Consider the following 15,563-nt stretch of genomic DNA (forward strand, 5'->3'; position numbering starts at 1 on the left):
GGAAGGAAGGAAGGAAGGAAGGAAGGAAGGAAGGAAGGAAGGAAGGAACTTTATGAGCTATGCTGTTGTTACCCTGTTTATTTTTATTTTTGTTTTTCACATAATATATCTTGGAGTTCTTTCCCTAGCAACATATAAAGAACTTCCTAATTCTTTTTTTAGAAAAGCACAATAGTCCTGTATATAAGCATACTATAATTTACTCATTCAGTCCTCTATTGATGGCATTTGGGTTTTTACCAATCTTCTGCTATTACAAACATTGCTCCAATGACTTTATTATTTCATACTCTGGGATAAATCCCAGAGTTTAATCACTATATGACTGGTAAATGCATCAGTAATTTTGACAGATGTTGCCAAATCGCCCTCCACAAGGGTTATCCCTATTTTCCCCCCTTCCGTAGTGAATAAGAGGGCCAATTTCCTCATGATTCTGCCAGTAGAAGGTGTTATTAAGCTCCTGGATTTTTAAGTCTATTAGAGGGAAGAGAGTATCAGCATAGTTTGAACTCACCTATCTCTTAGGAATGAGACCAGACATCTTTATGATGTTTTCCCTGTGTGTGAACTGTCTGTTCATTGTGTTTGCCCAATTTTCTATTGGGTAGCTGGCCTTTCCCCTTCTGTTCATAGATATGAATTTCCATGTTTTGTTCCCATTTTTCATTTGCCTTTAGACTTTCTTAAAGGCGTTTTTGGTCATGTTTGGGGTTGTTTGTTTGCTTGTTCTGTGTAGCCTATTTTATCAGTCTTTCCTTTTACAGATTTTGGATATGGGGTCATAGTTAGAAAGGCCTTTCATACTCCATGGTTACAAAGAAATATCGGATCATTTTTTTCTCTAGAACTTTTTGTAATTTTATTCTTTTTCACACTTAAATATATATATAGGGGAAATTATTTCCTGTGCTGGTTTCTGGCCTAGTTACTTCCCCTTTGCCAAGAATCTTCTCCCCTAAGTATTAAAATCAAAAGCCAAGATTTTTGCTTTCCCCTCTCTCCACACCAGGACATCTCTGCCCTAAGTCTTACTTGAACGCAGGAAATGCAGGCAGGAGAGGGGGCAGAGTAAAACTTAAATATTGTCCCAGCCCGGCTGTCTGTAACACAGTGCAAAAATGGAGATTGCTTTTCATTCCACAAGTCTTTACTGAGGACAACGATGTGCAAGGTCATTTATGAGCATTTATCAAGGACCTGCTATGTCCTGGTATTATGGGAGGCATCAGATTCAGAGATGAATGAGACAGTGTAAGGAGGCAGAAAGGCTACACCCTCAAATGTCAATTACAAAACAAGAAATATCATCACTAGACACGCTCAGGCCACATGGTCATCCAGAAAGACACATGTACGACAGCTCAGAGGAGAAGCAAGGGGACAAGGCAGCTATGGGGACAAGTGTTTTTAGAAAATTATGATGCTTAAGCCACAAGTTGAGATTGTGGGAGCAGTTCCCAGACCTGGAGGGCTAATCCAACGATACTATCGTTATTATTAATAATAATACTCTACCATTATAAATGATTCCATAGGTTTTATATTATCATCAAATGATTCTAATTGTGACTATAATTAATCCATTATATTTTATACCACTTCTATAAGGCAAGTAACTACCACCTGGCAGCCGAGTCTCGGGGCAGTTACATGCATGTCCCGTACATGTCCTTGAGAGAACTTTCTCTGCAGAGGAAAGCCTATACCCCCCATTTTGCAGATAAGGAAAGCCGAGGTTTTGTGCCCTTTCCCAAGGAGATTCAGTGGTAACCCAGAGCTGCGCTTTCCCCACACAGGCCATTTTTGTTCTCTCACACTTGTTCTGTCCCTGAACTGTGGCAAATCAACTTTCAAAATGAGCTAACAGAAGGCAAAAATTACAATGGGTAGAAATGGTTGTCCCCTTCTTATAAACCAGAACTGAGAAAGTGACTTGACTAGAACTCCCAGGACCTAGTTTAGTTCTGACTCAGATCCAGGATGGGGATGGTGGGCTCACCACCCTGAGAATCTCTGAAAGGTAGTTTGGGGCAGAGGTGGGGGCTGGCAAGGGTCAGTCTCCGAGATATGTTCAATATTTCAGAAGAGTCTGGTAGGAAATCACACCACAAATAACTGAAATGAAGAGCCACCTTCTCATTCCCTTCTTCGTCTCCTCCCCTCCCCTTGTCCTCTTACTTCTCCCACCACCCCAACCCCTCTACCTCCTCCTCCTTCTTCTTCGTGAGAGTAAAAGCGAGGTCGTAAGTGGTCATTGCCAGTTCTCTTGCGGGTGCCCCAGGTGTCAGGCTGTGACCTCCTCCAGGACACACACCCTGTCTCTTTACGTTGGAATCCCCTCCTGACCCCACCCCACCACTGACAGCCTAGCTCAAAGCCCCCAGTTCACGTTGTATTTACTCAAAGATTGGTCAAGAAGCTTCCTGTCTTGAAGCTTTTATTGTCCTTTCTTTTCAAGTCCCATGGATAGATTTTATTGGCAAAATTGTAAAGAGTAAGAAGGAGGAGCTGAGATTTTCACCCATCCTGCTCCTTTCTCATGGGGATGGGACCCTCTGCCCACCTTGGAGAGAGGTACGGAGTTGGCTTAGGCCCTTGTGGCAGGAATCGGCCTTTTTATTCTTCCCTTGACCTAGTGGCCAGCACAGTGCTCCATATTGCAAGGAAGGGCAGTATTAATAAGGGCAATAGCTTAGTGGGTTAACCTTTTACTAATTGCACAGTACCATGCCAGGCAAAGCACTTGCCATGCATGTAATGCTCACAATGGCCTTATGATGTAAGCGTTAACATTCCTATTTTACAGATGAGGACACTGGGTTTCCAGGAGGCGAAGCTCTGCCCAAGGTCACACAGCTAGGAAGTGCTGGGCCCGGGATGTACAGTCCAGTGGTTCCCAGACATCGCTACCTGATGGCTTCACTGGGCTCACTCTCAAAGAGTCTCAGAGTATAATAGGCATACACTGCTAGTTCTTGACTTTTCCATTTTATACATTATGTATTAACTTCCTACTTTCTCAGACAAGAGCTCAACTCTTACGTCACCCTCCACGTACACACAGCCTCCCCTCCACCCGGTCTCCCAGAGCGCTGTGTTTAGTTAGACCCGGGGAGACTGTGAGCAAGTCTGATGCAGACAATGGGGCTGACCCCATTGTGGATGAGGCAGGACCAGCAGTGTACCCAGACAGCCTGGCGCATCTGCCCTCTCTGATGCCCTCAGGGTTTCCAGAGAATCCGTCAACAACAGAAATTCCTTTGGATCCCTTTACCGACCCAGGTGTTCAAGGATAGACTGCCCTCTTTTCGGCCAGCTAATTAGTTTGCCCCCAGATGGAAAACCCTCCATAGTTCCGTTCTTCCCTTTCTTCGTCCTCTCTTGTAAGTCCTGGTATTGCCTTTGTCCATTGACAGTGGTCTAATGGCTGCCGCCACTCACACAGATGAGTAAACTATTGTATAGCAGACATAATTCAAAGTCTCTGAGTTATTCATGGACAGTTGCTCACGTTTATGATGACGTGGGTTTTGTTCTCAGCTGAGCCGTACACGTACTATGATTTCTCTGGGCTTGATAGCGCCTCAATTTTCTCTGCACGTATCAGTAATTTATCCTCAGGCCTGTGACAAACTCAGCATGTCAGTTGGCCAAACATATTCACTTGTTTATTGTTTCAATGTTTTCACTGGACACCTTCCTTCCATCTTTTCTCTTCGTTTAGCTGGGATAGGATTCCCTCTAGGCCTGTAGGCAGCTGTTCCCAGAGACTTCTTTGATCATCATTCTGAGAATTCTACCTTCACCTCTTTGCTGAGATGGACCCAGTGTTTCTCCCCCACTTCCCATTGTTTTGTTTATTTCCTACGTTTCATGGAGCGTATCTCCCAGTAGCTTACTAAAAGTGGTGCGTGGATGGAAGATAAAAAGTTTTGAGACTTTGTACGTCTCGTAACATCTTTATTTGACCCCACACTTGCTTAATAACATGTGGTGTTCTAGACTCAAAACACTCCTGTCATAAATTTGGACCATTGTGCCACCATCTTCTTCCCTCTGGTTTGCTTTTTTATGGTAAAATACACAGAATAAAATTTACCATTTTAGTCACTTTTAAGTGTACAATTCAGCGGCATTAAGTACATGCACAATGTTTTGCAACCATCACCACTATCTATACCCCAAAACTTTTCATCCTCCCAGTTTCCCCTCCCCTTAGTGCCTGGTAACCTCTAGTCTGCTTTCTGCCTCTATGAACTTGCCTATTCTCATGCAAATGGAATCGTACAATGTTTGTCTTTTGTGACTGGCTTATTTCACTTAGCATAAGGTCTAGGAAGTTCTTCCATGTTGCCGCACGTGTTAGGACTTCACTCATTTTAATAACTGGATAATATTCCAGTGTAAATGGCACTTTTTACTTCTCCTTTCATCTAGTGATGAACACTTGGACTTTCCACCTTTTGGCTATTGTGAATAATGCTGCTGTGAACGTTGTGTACAACTATCTGTTTGAACTGCTGCTTTCGGTTCCTCTGGGTATATTCCTAGGAGTGGAATTGCTGGGCCAAATGGTAGCTCTATATTTAACTTTTTGAGGAGCTGCCAAATTGTTTTCTATAGTGGTTGCAGCCTTTAGGATTCCCATGATCAATACATGAGGGCTTCAGTTTCTCCACGTTCTTGCCAACACTTGTTATTTTTCCCCTAAAGGTAGCCATTTTAATGAGCATGAGGTGGTATCTCATTGTAGTTTTTATTTGAATTTCTCTAATGACTAATGATGTTGACTATTTTTATATGCTTATAGGCCATTTGGATGTCTTCTTTGGAGGAAATGTCAATTCAAGTCTTTTGTCCAGTTTTGACTTGACTTGTTCCATTAATGGTTGTTGAGTCTCAGTAGTTCCTTATATGTTCTGCATATTAGTCCTTTATCAGAGATATTTGCTCCCACTCTGTGAAAGCAGAGCTCTATGAGCTCCCATTTTTCACTCTTGATGCACAGTTTTAAATTTTGATGAAATCCAATTTATCTAGGTGTTGTTTCAAAGGTGTCATTGCCAGATTCAATGCATGAAGACTTCCCCCTGTTTTCTTCTAAAATTTTTATAGTTTTAGGGGTGCCTGGGTAGTGCAGTGGTTAAGCATCTGCCTTTGGCTCAGGGCGTGATCCCAGTGTTCTGGGATCGAGCCCCACATCAGGCTTCTCCACTACGAGCCTGTTTCTTCCTCTCCCACTCCCCCTGCTTGTGTTCCCTCTCTCGCTGGCTGTCTCTCTCTGTCAAATAAATAAATAAATAATCTTTTAAAAAAATAAAATAAAATAAAATAAAATTTTTATAGTTTTAGCCTTAAGTTTAGGCCTTTGATGCATTTTAAGTTAATTTTTGTATATATTGTAAGGTAAGGGTTCAACTTCATTCTTTCACATGTGGGTATCCAGTTTTCTCAGCACCGTTGATTGAAGATTGTCCTTTCTCCATTGAAATATTTTGGACCCCTGTTGAAAATCAGTTCACTAGGTGAGAGTTTATTTCTGGTCCATTTCTGGACCATTCCACTGATCTGTGTGTCTGTCTTTATTCCAGTATAGCACAACTGTTTTCTTTAGCTTTGCAATAAGTTTTGAAATCAGGAAGTGTTGATTCTCTAACTGTTCTTATTCTTCAAAGTTGTTTTGGCTTATTCAGGGGCCCTTACAATTCCATATGAAATTTTAGGATGAATTTTTGTATTTGTGTAAAAAAATTATTGGGATTTTGTTAAGGATTACATTGAATCTGTAGATCACTTTGGGTAGTATAGCCATCTTAATATTAAATCTTCCAGTCCATGAACATAGGATCTCCTTTATTTAGGTCTTTAATTTCAGCAATGTTTTATAGTTTTTCAGGGTATACTTTTTTGCCACCTTGGTTAAATTTCGTCCTAACTATTTTATTCTTCATTTATGCCTTTGTAAATGGAAATGTTTTCTTAATTTCCTTTTAGAATTGTTTGTTACAAATACATATATTTGTTTTGATTTTGTATCCTACAACTTAACATTCACTCCAATAGGTGTGTGTGTGTGTGTGTGTGTGTGTGTGTGTGTGTGTGTGATTTTAAAGGACTTCACATATAAGATCATGTCATCTGTGAACAGAGATCATTTTACTTTCTTCTTTCCAATTTGTATGTCTTATTTCTTTTTCTTGTCTAATTGCTCTAGTTAGAACTTTCAGTACTATGTTCAGTCGATGCAGTAAAAGTGGGTATTCTTGTCTTGTTGCTTATCTTAGGAGAGAAGCTTTCAGTCTTTCACCATTGAGTAGAATGTCAGCTGTGAGTTTTTCATATATGGGTTTTATCATATTGAGGAATTTTTCTTCTACTCCAACTTTACTGTTTTATTTTTTTAATCATGGAAAGGTGTTGAATTTTGTTAAATGCTTTTTCTGCATCCATTGAGATGAACATACAGTTTTTCTTTTCATTCTTTTAATGTGGTGTATTACACTGATTGATTTTCATGTAATGAATCATTGTTGCATTCCAGGAAAAAAATCCTACTTTGTTGTGGTGTAAAATCCTTTCAATAAACCCTTTGGAATTTATTTGCTTATATCTTGTTGAGAATTTTTACATCTATATTCATAAGGCATATTGGTCTGTAATTCTCTTTTCCTATGTTGTCTTTATTAGGCGTTGGTATCAGTGTAATGCTGATCTCATAGAATGAGTTAGGAGGTATTCGCTCCCCTTCAATTTTTTAGAAGAGTCTGAGAAGTGTTAATTCTTTAAATGTTTGGTTGAACTCACCAGTGACACCATCTGGTCATGGGCTTTTCACTGAGAGGTTTCTGATTACTGATTTAATCTCCTTACTTGTTATATATAGGTTTGTTCAGATATTCCTCCTTCATGGGTCAGTTTTTGTAGATTGGTACATTTCTAGGAATTTGTCTATATATCTAGGTTACCTGATTTGTTTGATGTGTAATTGTTCATAGCATTCTCATAATCTGTAGAATCTGTAGTAATGTCCCCACTTCCATTTTTTTAAATCTTTCTCTTCCATTTCACTTTATTTTCATCATGGTAAATGTACTCTTTAATCCCCATCACCATTTCACCCTTCCCCCCACCCACTTCCCCTCTGGTAACCATCAGTTGTTCTCCATAGTTAAGTCTGTTTCTTGGTTTGCCTCTCTCTCTTATTTTGCCCCTTTGCTCATTTGTTTTGTTTCTTAAATTCCACATATGAGCGAACTCATATTTGTCTTTCTTTGACTGACTTATTTTGCTTAGCATAATACTCCCTAGCTCCATCCATGTCTTCACAAATGGCAAGATTTCATTCTTTTTTATATCTGAGTCATATTGCATTGTAGATATATACCACATATCCATTTGTCTATTCATGGAGACTTGGGCTGCTTTCATAGTTTGGCTATTGTAAATAATGCTGCAGCAAACATAGGGGTGCATGTATCCCTTTGCATTAGTGTTTTTGTATTAGTAGTAGTAGTAAATACCCAGTAGTGCAATTCCTGGATCATTAGGTAGTTCTATTTTTAATTTTTTGAGGAACCTCCATATTGTTTTCCACAGTGGCTGCACCAATATTCCTTCCCACCAACAATGCAAGAGGGTTCCTTTCCCCCACATCCTCACCAACAGTTGCTGTTTCTTGTATTTTTTTATTTTAGCCATTCTGACAGGTGTAAGGTGATACTTCGTTGTAGTTTTGATTTGCATTTCCCCGACGATGGGTCATGCGGAGCGTCTTTTCGTGTCCCACTTTCATTTCTGACTTTAGTAATTTGAGTCTTCTGTTTTTCTTAGTCAATCTGGCTAAAGGTCTGTCGATTTTGTTAATCTAGTCAAAGAATCAACTTTTGGGTTGTTGATTTTCTCTAGTACAGTTTTTCTGTTCTCTTTATTTATCTCCACTCTAATCTTTATTATTTCTTTCCCTCTACCATCTTTGGGTTTCGGTCACTCTTCTTTTTCTAGTTCCTCACGGTGTACAGTTAGGTTATGATTTGAGAATTTCTTCTTTTTCAGCATATGCATTTATAGCTAAAAATGTCCCTTTTAGCATTACTTCTGCTGTATCCCATAACTTTGTTTTTTCACTTTCATTTATCTCAATATTTTTCTAATTTTCCTTGTGATTTCTGCTTTGATAGAGCAGTTGTTTAAGAACAGGTTGTTCAATTTCCACATATCGGTGAACTTCCCAGTTTTTCTTCTGTTACTGATTTTTAGTTTCATTCCATTTTGATCAGAAAAGATATTTTGAATGATTTCAATTTTTTAAAACATGTTAAAATTTGTTCCGTGACCTATTATATGGTCTGGGTTTGTTTTATTTTGTTTTGTTTTAGAGAAAGTGAGGGGGGAAGAGGCAGAGGCAGAGAGAGACTCTTATGCAGGCTCCCACCTGGTGTGGAGCCCGACATGGGGCTCGATCCCACGACCCCGAGATCATGACCTGAGCCAAAATCAAGAGCTGGACACAACTGACTGAGCCACCCAGGTGCCTCTATGATTTAATATATGGTCTATCATAGAGAATATCCCATGTACACTTGAAGAGAAAGTGCACTCTGCTGCTGTTGAGTGTAATGCCCTGTGTATGTTCATTATACATTATTGGTTTATAGCGTTGTTATTTATAATTGGTTTACAGTCTTGCTCAAGTTCTCCATTTCCTTATTGATCTTTTGCCTGGTTCTTCTATCCATTACTGAAAGTGGGATATTGACATACCCAAATATTATTGTAGAACTATCTTTTCCTCCCGCCAATTCTGTCAATTTCTGTTTCATATATTTTGGGGCTTTGTAGTTAAGTGCATGGATGTTTATAACCTTCTCACTGTATCAAACTTTTTATCTATATATTTTGTCCTTCTTTTCTCTTATAACCTCTTTTGCTTAAAGGCATATTTTATCTGACAATAATATAACCACCTCAGCTCTCCTTGGGCTATTATTTGTATGAAATATATTTATTCATTGTTTTTACTTACAATCTCTTTGTGTCCTTTTTATCTAAAGGAAGTCTCTTGTATAGATGCATATAGATGGATACTGTTTTCTTTTTTAATGCAATCTGCCAATTTCTGCCCTTTAATAGGGGAATTTAGTCCATGTACTTTGATGTGATTACTGATTAAAAAAAAGGACTTACTTCTGTCATTTATCTGTTTTCTGCATGTCTTTTTTTATAATAATTTTTATTATGTTAGTCACCATATCTGTATGTCTTATATGTTTTTTGTTCCTCAATTCCTCCATTACTACCCTTTTACGTACCTAGTTGGTTACTTGCGTGTAACATTTGATTAGCTTTTTCTTTCCTTTCTTGCATTTTTAAAAGTTATTTTCTTAGTGGTTATCTTGGAGATTATGATTAACATCTTAAACTTATAACAACTTAATTTGAAGATTAACTTAGTTTCAATAATACACATTCTCTTCCTATATCACTATCCCTTCCCATTTATATTGTTATTGTCACAGATTACCTCTTTATACGTTTTATGCCCATTAATAAAGGTTTATAGTCATTGTTTCATGCATTGGTTCATTAAATCATACAGAAAAAAAAAAAGAGGAGTTACAAACCACACAAAAAGTACAATAATACTGGCTTTTATATTTACCTATGCAGTTACCTTTACCAATGTCCCTTATCTGTTCCTATGACTGTGTCTGTGTCTAGGATACTTTCATTTCAGCAAAAAGGACTCCCTTTAGCATTCCTTGTAGGGCAGGTCTAATGAACTGGTAATGAACTCCCTTGGATTCTGTTTATCTGGAAGTGTCTTAATTTCCCCTTCATTCTTGAAAGATAGTTTTGCTGGCTATATAATTATTGGTTGGCAAAGTTTTCCTTTCAGGACTTTACACAGATCATCCCACTGACTCCTGGCCTGAAGATCACCTGTATGTGACAAGTTGTTTCTCTGCTGCAGGTTTTACAGTTTTCTCTTTGTCTTTGGGTTTCTACCTTTGATTAAATGTGTCTCAGTGTGGGCGCTTTGAATTTATCTTATTAAGAGTTCATTGAGATTTTTGAAAATGTATATTCATGTCTCTCTTAAGATTTGAGAAATTTTCAGCCATTATTTCTTCAAATATTGTTTATGTCCCTCTCTCTCTCTCCTTCTGGAACTCCTATAAATTTATGGTGGTATGTTTGATGAGGCCCACAAGTTCCTCAGATTTTGTGCATGTGTCCTCATTTTTAAAAATGTCTGCTTCTCAGACTAAACAATTTAATTGTTTTATCTTCAGGTTCACTGATCCTTTCTTTTGCCTTTTCAAATCTGTTGTTGAACCCCTTTAGTGAGTTTATTTTCATTTCAGTTATTGGTCTTTTCAATTCCAGAATTTCTGTTTGTTTCTATTGTTTAAGAGATTATTTTTAGAGCAGTTTTGGGTTCACAGAAAAATTGAGTGGAAAGTAGAGAGAGTTCCCCTATACCTCATGGACCCAAACATGCACAGCCTCCTATACTATCAGCATCCTGCAATAAAGCGGTACATTTGTTACAATTGATGAATCTACATTAATACATCATTATCACCCAAAGTCCATACGTTTACACTAACATTCACTTTTGGTGTCGTACCTTCTATGGGATTTCACAAATGTGTATAAGGACGTGTACCCACCATGATAGTATCAAACAGAATAGTTTCAGTGCCCCATAAAATCCCCCGGGCTCCATCTTTATCTCTCCCTCCCCAGGACCCTGACAACCACTCATCTTTCTCCTGTTCCACCTTTTCTAGAAAGTCATACAGCTAGAATCACACAGTAGCCTTTTCAGCTTGGTCTCTTTCAGTTACTAATATGCATTTAAGATTCCTCCATGTGTTTTCATGGCTGATTACGGATTTCGTTCTGGTGTTGAATAAACTCCATTGTTTGGACGGATCATAGTTTATTTACCCACACACGTACTGAAGGAAACCTTGCTTGCTTCCAAGTTTTGGTTCCTTCTTTTACAACTTCTCTTTATTCATATTCTCATACGTCATTCATGCATTGTTTTTCTGATTTCCTTTAGTTCTCTGTCCATGGTTTTCTTTAGCTCATTGAACATATTTAAGACAGTTGATTTAACATCTTCGACTAATATTTCCAATGTCTAAACTGCTTCATGGATAATTTCTGTCAAATTCTTTTTTTCTGTGAATGTGTCATATTTTCCTCTTTCTTTGTATGTTTTGTAAGTTTTTTGAGAACTGGGCATTTTGAGTATTATGTTGTGGTAATTCTAACTCTCATTCCTCAGGGATTGCTGTACCTTGCTTGTTGATGGCTGGAGTCCATTTGTGGCTTTTCCAGACTGTTTTTGAAAGTTTATATTTATTGTGTGTGGCCACTGAAGTTTCTGTCCGTTTATCTCCACAGTCAGCCAGTGACCTGACAAAGATTTCCTTAAAAGTCTCGCTCCCAAGAGTGGGGGAGAGTATTGTCTCTTTAAATCCCCATGGAATGCTTGGGGTGCCTGGGTGGCTCAGTCAGTTAAACGTCTGCCCTTGGTTCAGGTCATGATCTTGGAGTCCTGGGATTGAGGCCTGCATCAGGTTCCCTGCTCAGTGGGGAGTCTGCTTCTCCCTCTCCCTCTGCTCCCTTCCACCCACTCGTGCCCTCCCTCTCTCTCTCATTCAAATAAATAAAGAAATAATATTTAAAAAAATAAATAAATCCCCATGGAAGCCACTTCAGCTGATGGAGGTTGAAACAATGGCCACCAACCTATGTGCTAGCATCTCATTGATCCAAAACAGCAAACAGCAGTCAGAACCTACAATCCCAATATTTGGAGGACAAGGTCCTTATTGCCCATCTAGGTTCCAGGAAGTCGCACCAGCAATAAAAGCAGCTGCTCCCACTGCTGCATCCATGGGGCTGGAGACTGAGGAATGGTAGCCACCTCCATGAAATTGGCTGAAATGCACCAAAATTCCAAAAATTTACCAGTCTCTTCATCCAGCTTTCCCCTGGATAAGTCCAGAGTTCCAAAACCGGTACTTCAGATGGTTGCTAACACTAGCAGCTGTTAGGTGGAAAGGCAGATTACAGGGGCTTCTACTCTGCCATCTTCCCAGACATTGTTCTCACATCCCAGGTTTGATTTGAGATGTCTACTGACTCTGTGGGCAACCTGCTCATTCTCAAGAAGATTGTAGAATCTGCTGTTAATCTCTGGTCCCCCTAAATTTTATGATGACCGTCATGGCTCGTGAGAATTTATTGTGCCAGACTACTGACTGGCTCTTTGAATCTGGAAGCTATATCCTGGAAATCCGTTTTCTCTAGAACTCCCATTAGTCAACCTTTGGACCTCTGGAAATAATTCCATAGTTTTCCTTATTTTCTGGGAAATATCTTCAATTACATCTTGCAACCCTCTTACTGATGTTTTTATTCTGGCTATTATATTTTTAATTTCTAATAATTCTTATTTATTCTATGCATATTCTTTTTTAAAGACAGCACACCATTCCTTTTCATGAATGTAAAAATTCTCCTATCTTTCTGAGATATCAATTGTTGCTCTTGTCACCTTTTACTTTTCGTCTATTCTCTGCATTGTCTCTCTTGGCTCCCAGCATGTTCTTTCTGCTTGCTTTGCTTGAATTCTCTTTCATGGAGAGGGGTGCTCCAATATCAGGTGACCCATGGTTCTTGGTTCACAGCTTAGATTGAGGCAGAAACAGCTGATGGGAAGTTCTGGGTTAACAAATGGGGTTGTTTTGGTCATTTTCTTGAGAGAATCTCCCAGTCAGTGCTTTTGGGTCTTTTCCTTTCAATCAGTTTTCCCAGAGTCTGCTTGATTTCCTGCCAGTTGCAGGATGGGGAAGGAGACATTTTTTATAACCTGGCTACAGCACTCCTTAGGTTGTGTTTTGGAGAGAGTGGACCTTATGGCTACCTTCAGCTATGTCTTTTGCTTGGGTTGTCAAGAAGCCGTTACCTATCTGCGGATGGGATTTGGCTGGGGTCAAGCCCTCTTTATATAAATTTCCAACCAGTCTTTTTTCGTCGTTTTGCTTTCCCATCCCCCACTGTCAGAGACACCTGGTGCGCCCAATTCCAGAGACTTCCTAGGGTTCTGTGGCTCAAATCAGTTTCCTTCTCCCTGAGGGCATCAGAGGAGAGAGAACTTGAACTGAAATCAGCCCCAGTTCACATGCCTTCCTTATCCCAAAATGTTGCTCACATCTGTCCCCTGCTACAGTAACTTTTTTACATTCTCTTTCTCCTTGAGGACAAGCATATTTTTCTTGTCCTTTTAGTAGGGTTTTAAGAGGGAAGGAAGATAAGCCCGTGTGTTTAAGCTGCCACACTGAACCAGAAGCCACTGGTCTTTTCTCGGCTTACTTTCATTAAAAAGTAAACAAACGGCCTTACAAAATGTTTAAAAGGAGATGTTTCTGGTGAAGCTAATATCATGAAATCAGGCAGAAAATTGTAGAAAAGGTGATGCATTCATATAATGGAAGACTCAGCAATACAAAACAAATGACTGATGGAGCCTCAACAGAGATGTGTCTCAGGTACCTTGTGGAACCAACAAAAGCAGGCACACAAGTTCAAGAATGGGCAATGTTAACAGCCTATGGTGATAAAAATCAGAGTAGAAGTTCCCTCTGGAAGTAAGTATCATATGGGAGGAGAGCCAAGGGAGTCTTCAGGGTGCAAGAAATATCTACACCTCGTACCTTGCTGTGGGTTGTAGTGACACAGGTATATACATATGGAAAAATTCATCAAGCTGTATGCTTCGGATCTTTGCACTCTACACACATCATTGTGTGTGTTTCATACCTCAGTGAAAAAGAAAAAGGGAAGGAAATAGACATTTATTGAATGCCTGCTGTATGCTAGGCACTGGCTAGATCTGGTTTTCTTTTGATTCACTTACTGAGTACCAGCTCTGTCCTGGGCACCATCTAGGTTCTGAGGACCCAGAGTGAACAAAACAATTAGAGCTCTTGCCTGAATGGTGCTCACAGTTAATGGGGGAGACAGTATCCAATAGTCACAACAGTGAAGTGAAAACAGTGACAAGTAAAGGGCACATCACTGCTCAGAAAAAGGGGCATGTCGTAATCTGAGAAAAGAATCGGGATTTTCTGAGGAAATGAAATTGAAACAGTGCTCTAAGGGACCAGGAGAAAATAACCAGCAGAGGAGCGGGGAAGAAGAGCATTTATGCAAAGGGAACAGCATTTTGTGCAAAGGTACTGTGGTAGAAAGAGGCACATTAAAGAGGGCAAAGAACAGGGCTCAGAGAAGAGCTCAGATGTTGTGAGAGAGGGAGCCTCAGAACAGCCATTTCACAAATGGGGAAACTGAGGTTCAAGGAAGTGAGATGGCTGCCCCAGCTCACCCTCAGGTGCAGTTGGGTTGGAAGCTAGCTGTGTCTGGCTCCCCGTCTGCTCTCTGAGACAGAGAGTAGGAATGTGAGTGGGAGTGGCTTTCTGGGTTCTGACCTGCAGCAGGGTGCCAGCTGCCCTCATGCTCCCTGCTTCTCAGCTCCACAGGGCCTGTGAATGGGGATGGCCATGGAGCCCTGCCCTGAAGAACAGTACTGGGACCCCCTGCTGAACGTCTGCCTCTCCTGCAAACCCATTTGCAGCCATCAGATTCCACGCACCTGTGCAGCATTCTGCAGTGAGTTCTGGGGCCCGAGCCCTGTGGGCTGGATCACCCCTTCTTTCCCCTCAGAGGTCCATCAGGCCCCATTGCACTTGGGTGGCTGAGAAGGAGGTGGTGAAAGGAGTTGTACAATGTGGCACCCCTTTTCCCCTCAGTCTTTCTGCTCTGGCCACACTGGCCTCCTTGCAGTTTCTTGAGCATGCTGCTTTTTTCCTGCCTTAGGGTCTTTACACATGCTGTACCTTATGCTTGGAATGTATTTCCCTGTTATATTTCCCTCAGCTCTCTCCTACTCGACCTTCAGGTCTGAGGCCAAATGTCAAAGGTCTTATCTGACTGCCCAATAGAAATGAGGACCTCCTTCGTCGTTCTGTGTTCTGACTTTCTTTTGAAACTTTTTATTATAGAAATTATCACGGAGACGATAGGATAATAAATCCCTATCAACCCATCATTAGTGTTAAAAATTCTGCCTTTTTATTCCCCGGCCATTTTTTTTTGTTTGCTCGTGTATTTTATTTTATTTTACTTTATTTTAAAGATTGTATTTCTTTGAGAGAGGATGAGAGAGCACAGAGGGGGCAGGAGAGGGAGAAGCAGATTCCCAGCTGAGCAGAGAGCCTGATGAGGAACTGGATCCCAGGACCCCAGGATCATGACCTGAGCCGAAGGCAGACACTTCGCTGACTGAGAGTCTCTCCACTATCCATTAATGGAGTAGAGTATTCATTGTATCACTCCACAAATATTCATGGAACTCTCTAGCCCCTTGAAAATAGGAAACTGACGTGATCCTTCAAGGGGGTTATCACTTAATGGAAGAAATAACTACATTTCAAGGGTGAAAGATAAAGTACCATAAAATGCTACAGTTGGGAGACACC

General features: G+C 40.2%; 1 protein-coding gene across 1 annotated transcript in view; it reads left to right on the forward strand.

The window, feature by feature from the left end:
* Positions 1-15,563, forward strand: part of TNFRSF13B (TNF receptor superfamily member 13B) — a 33,588-nt gene that overhangs the window by 4,300 nt on the left and 13,725 nt on the right. The window contains exon 2 of the mRNA XM_040630173.1: positions 14,557-14,694. Coding sequence (XP_040486107.1) covers positions 14,574-14,694 — 121 coding nt within the window. The 5' untranslated portion in view covers positions 14,557-14,573. The remainder of the gene's footprint in view (positions 1-14,556; positions 14,695-15,563) is intronic.

Source organism: Ursus maritimus, unplaced genomic scaffold (genome assembly GCF_017311325.1).
Source record: "Ursus maritimus isolate PB19 unplaced genomic scaffold, ASM1731132v1 scaffold_14, whole genome shotgun sequence".
Classification (NCBI taxonomy): Eukaryota; Metazoa; Chordata; class Mammalia; order Carnivora; family Ursidae; genus Ursus; species Ursus maritimus.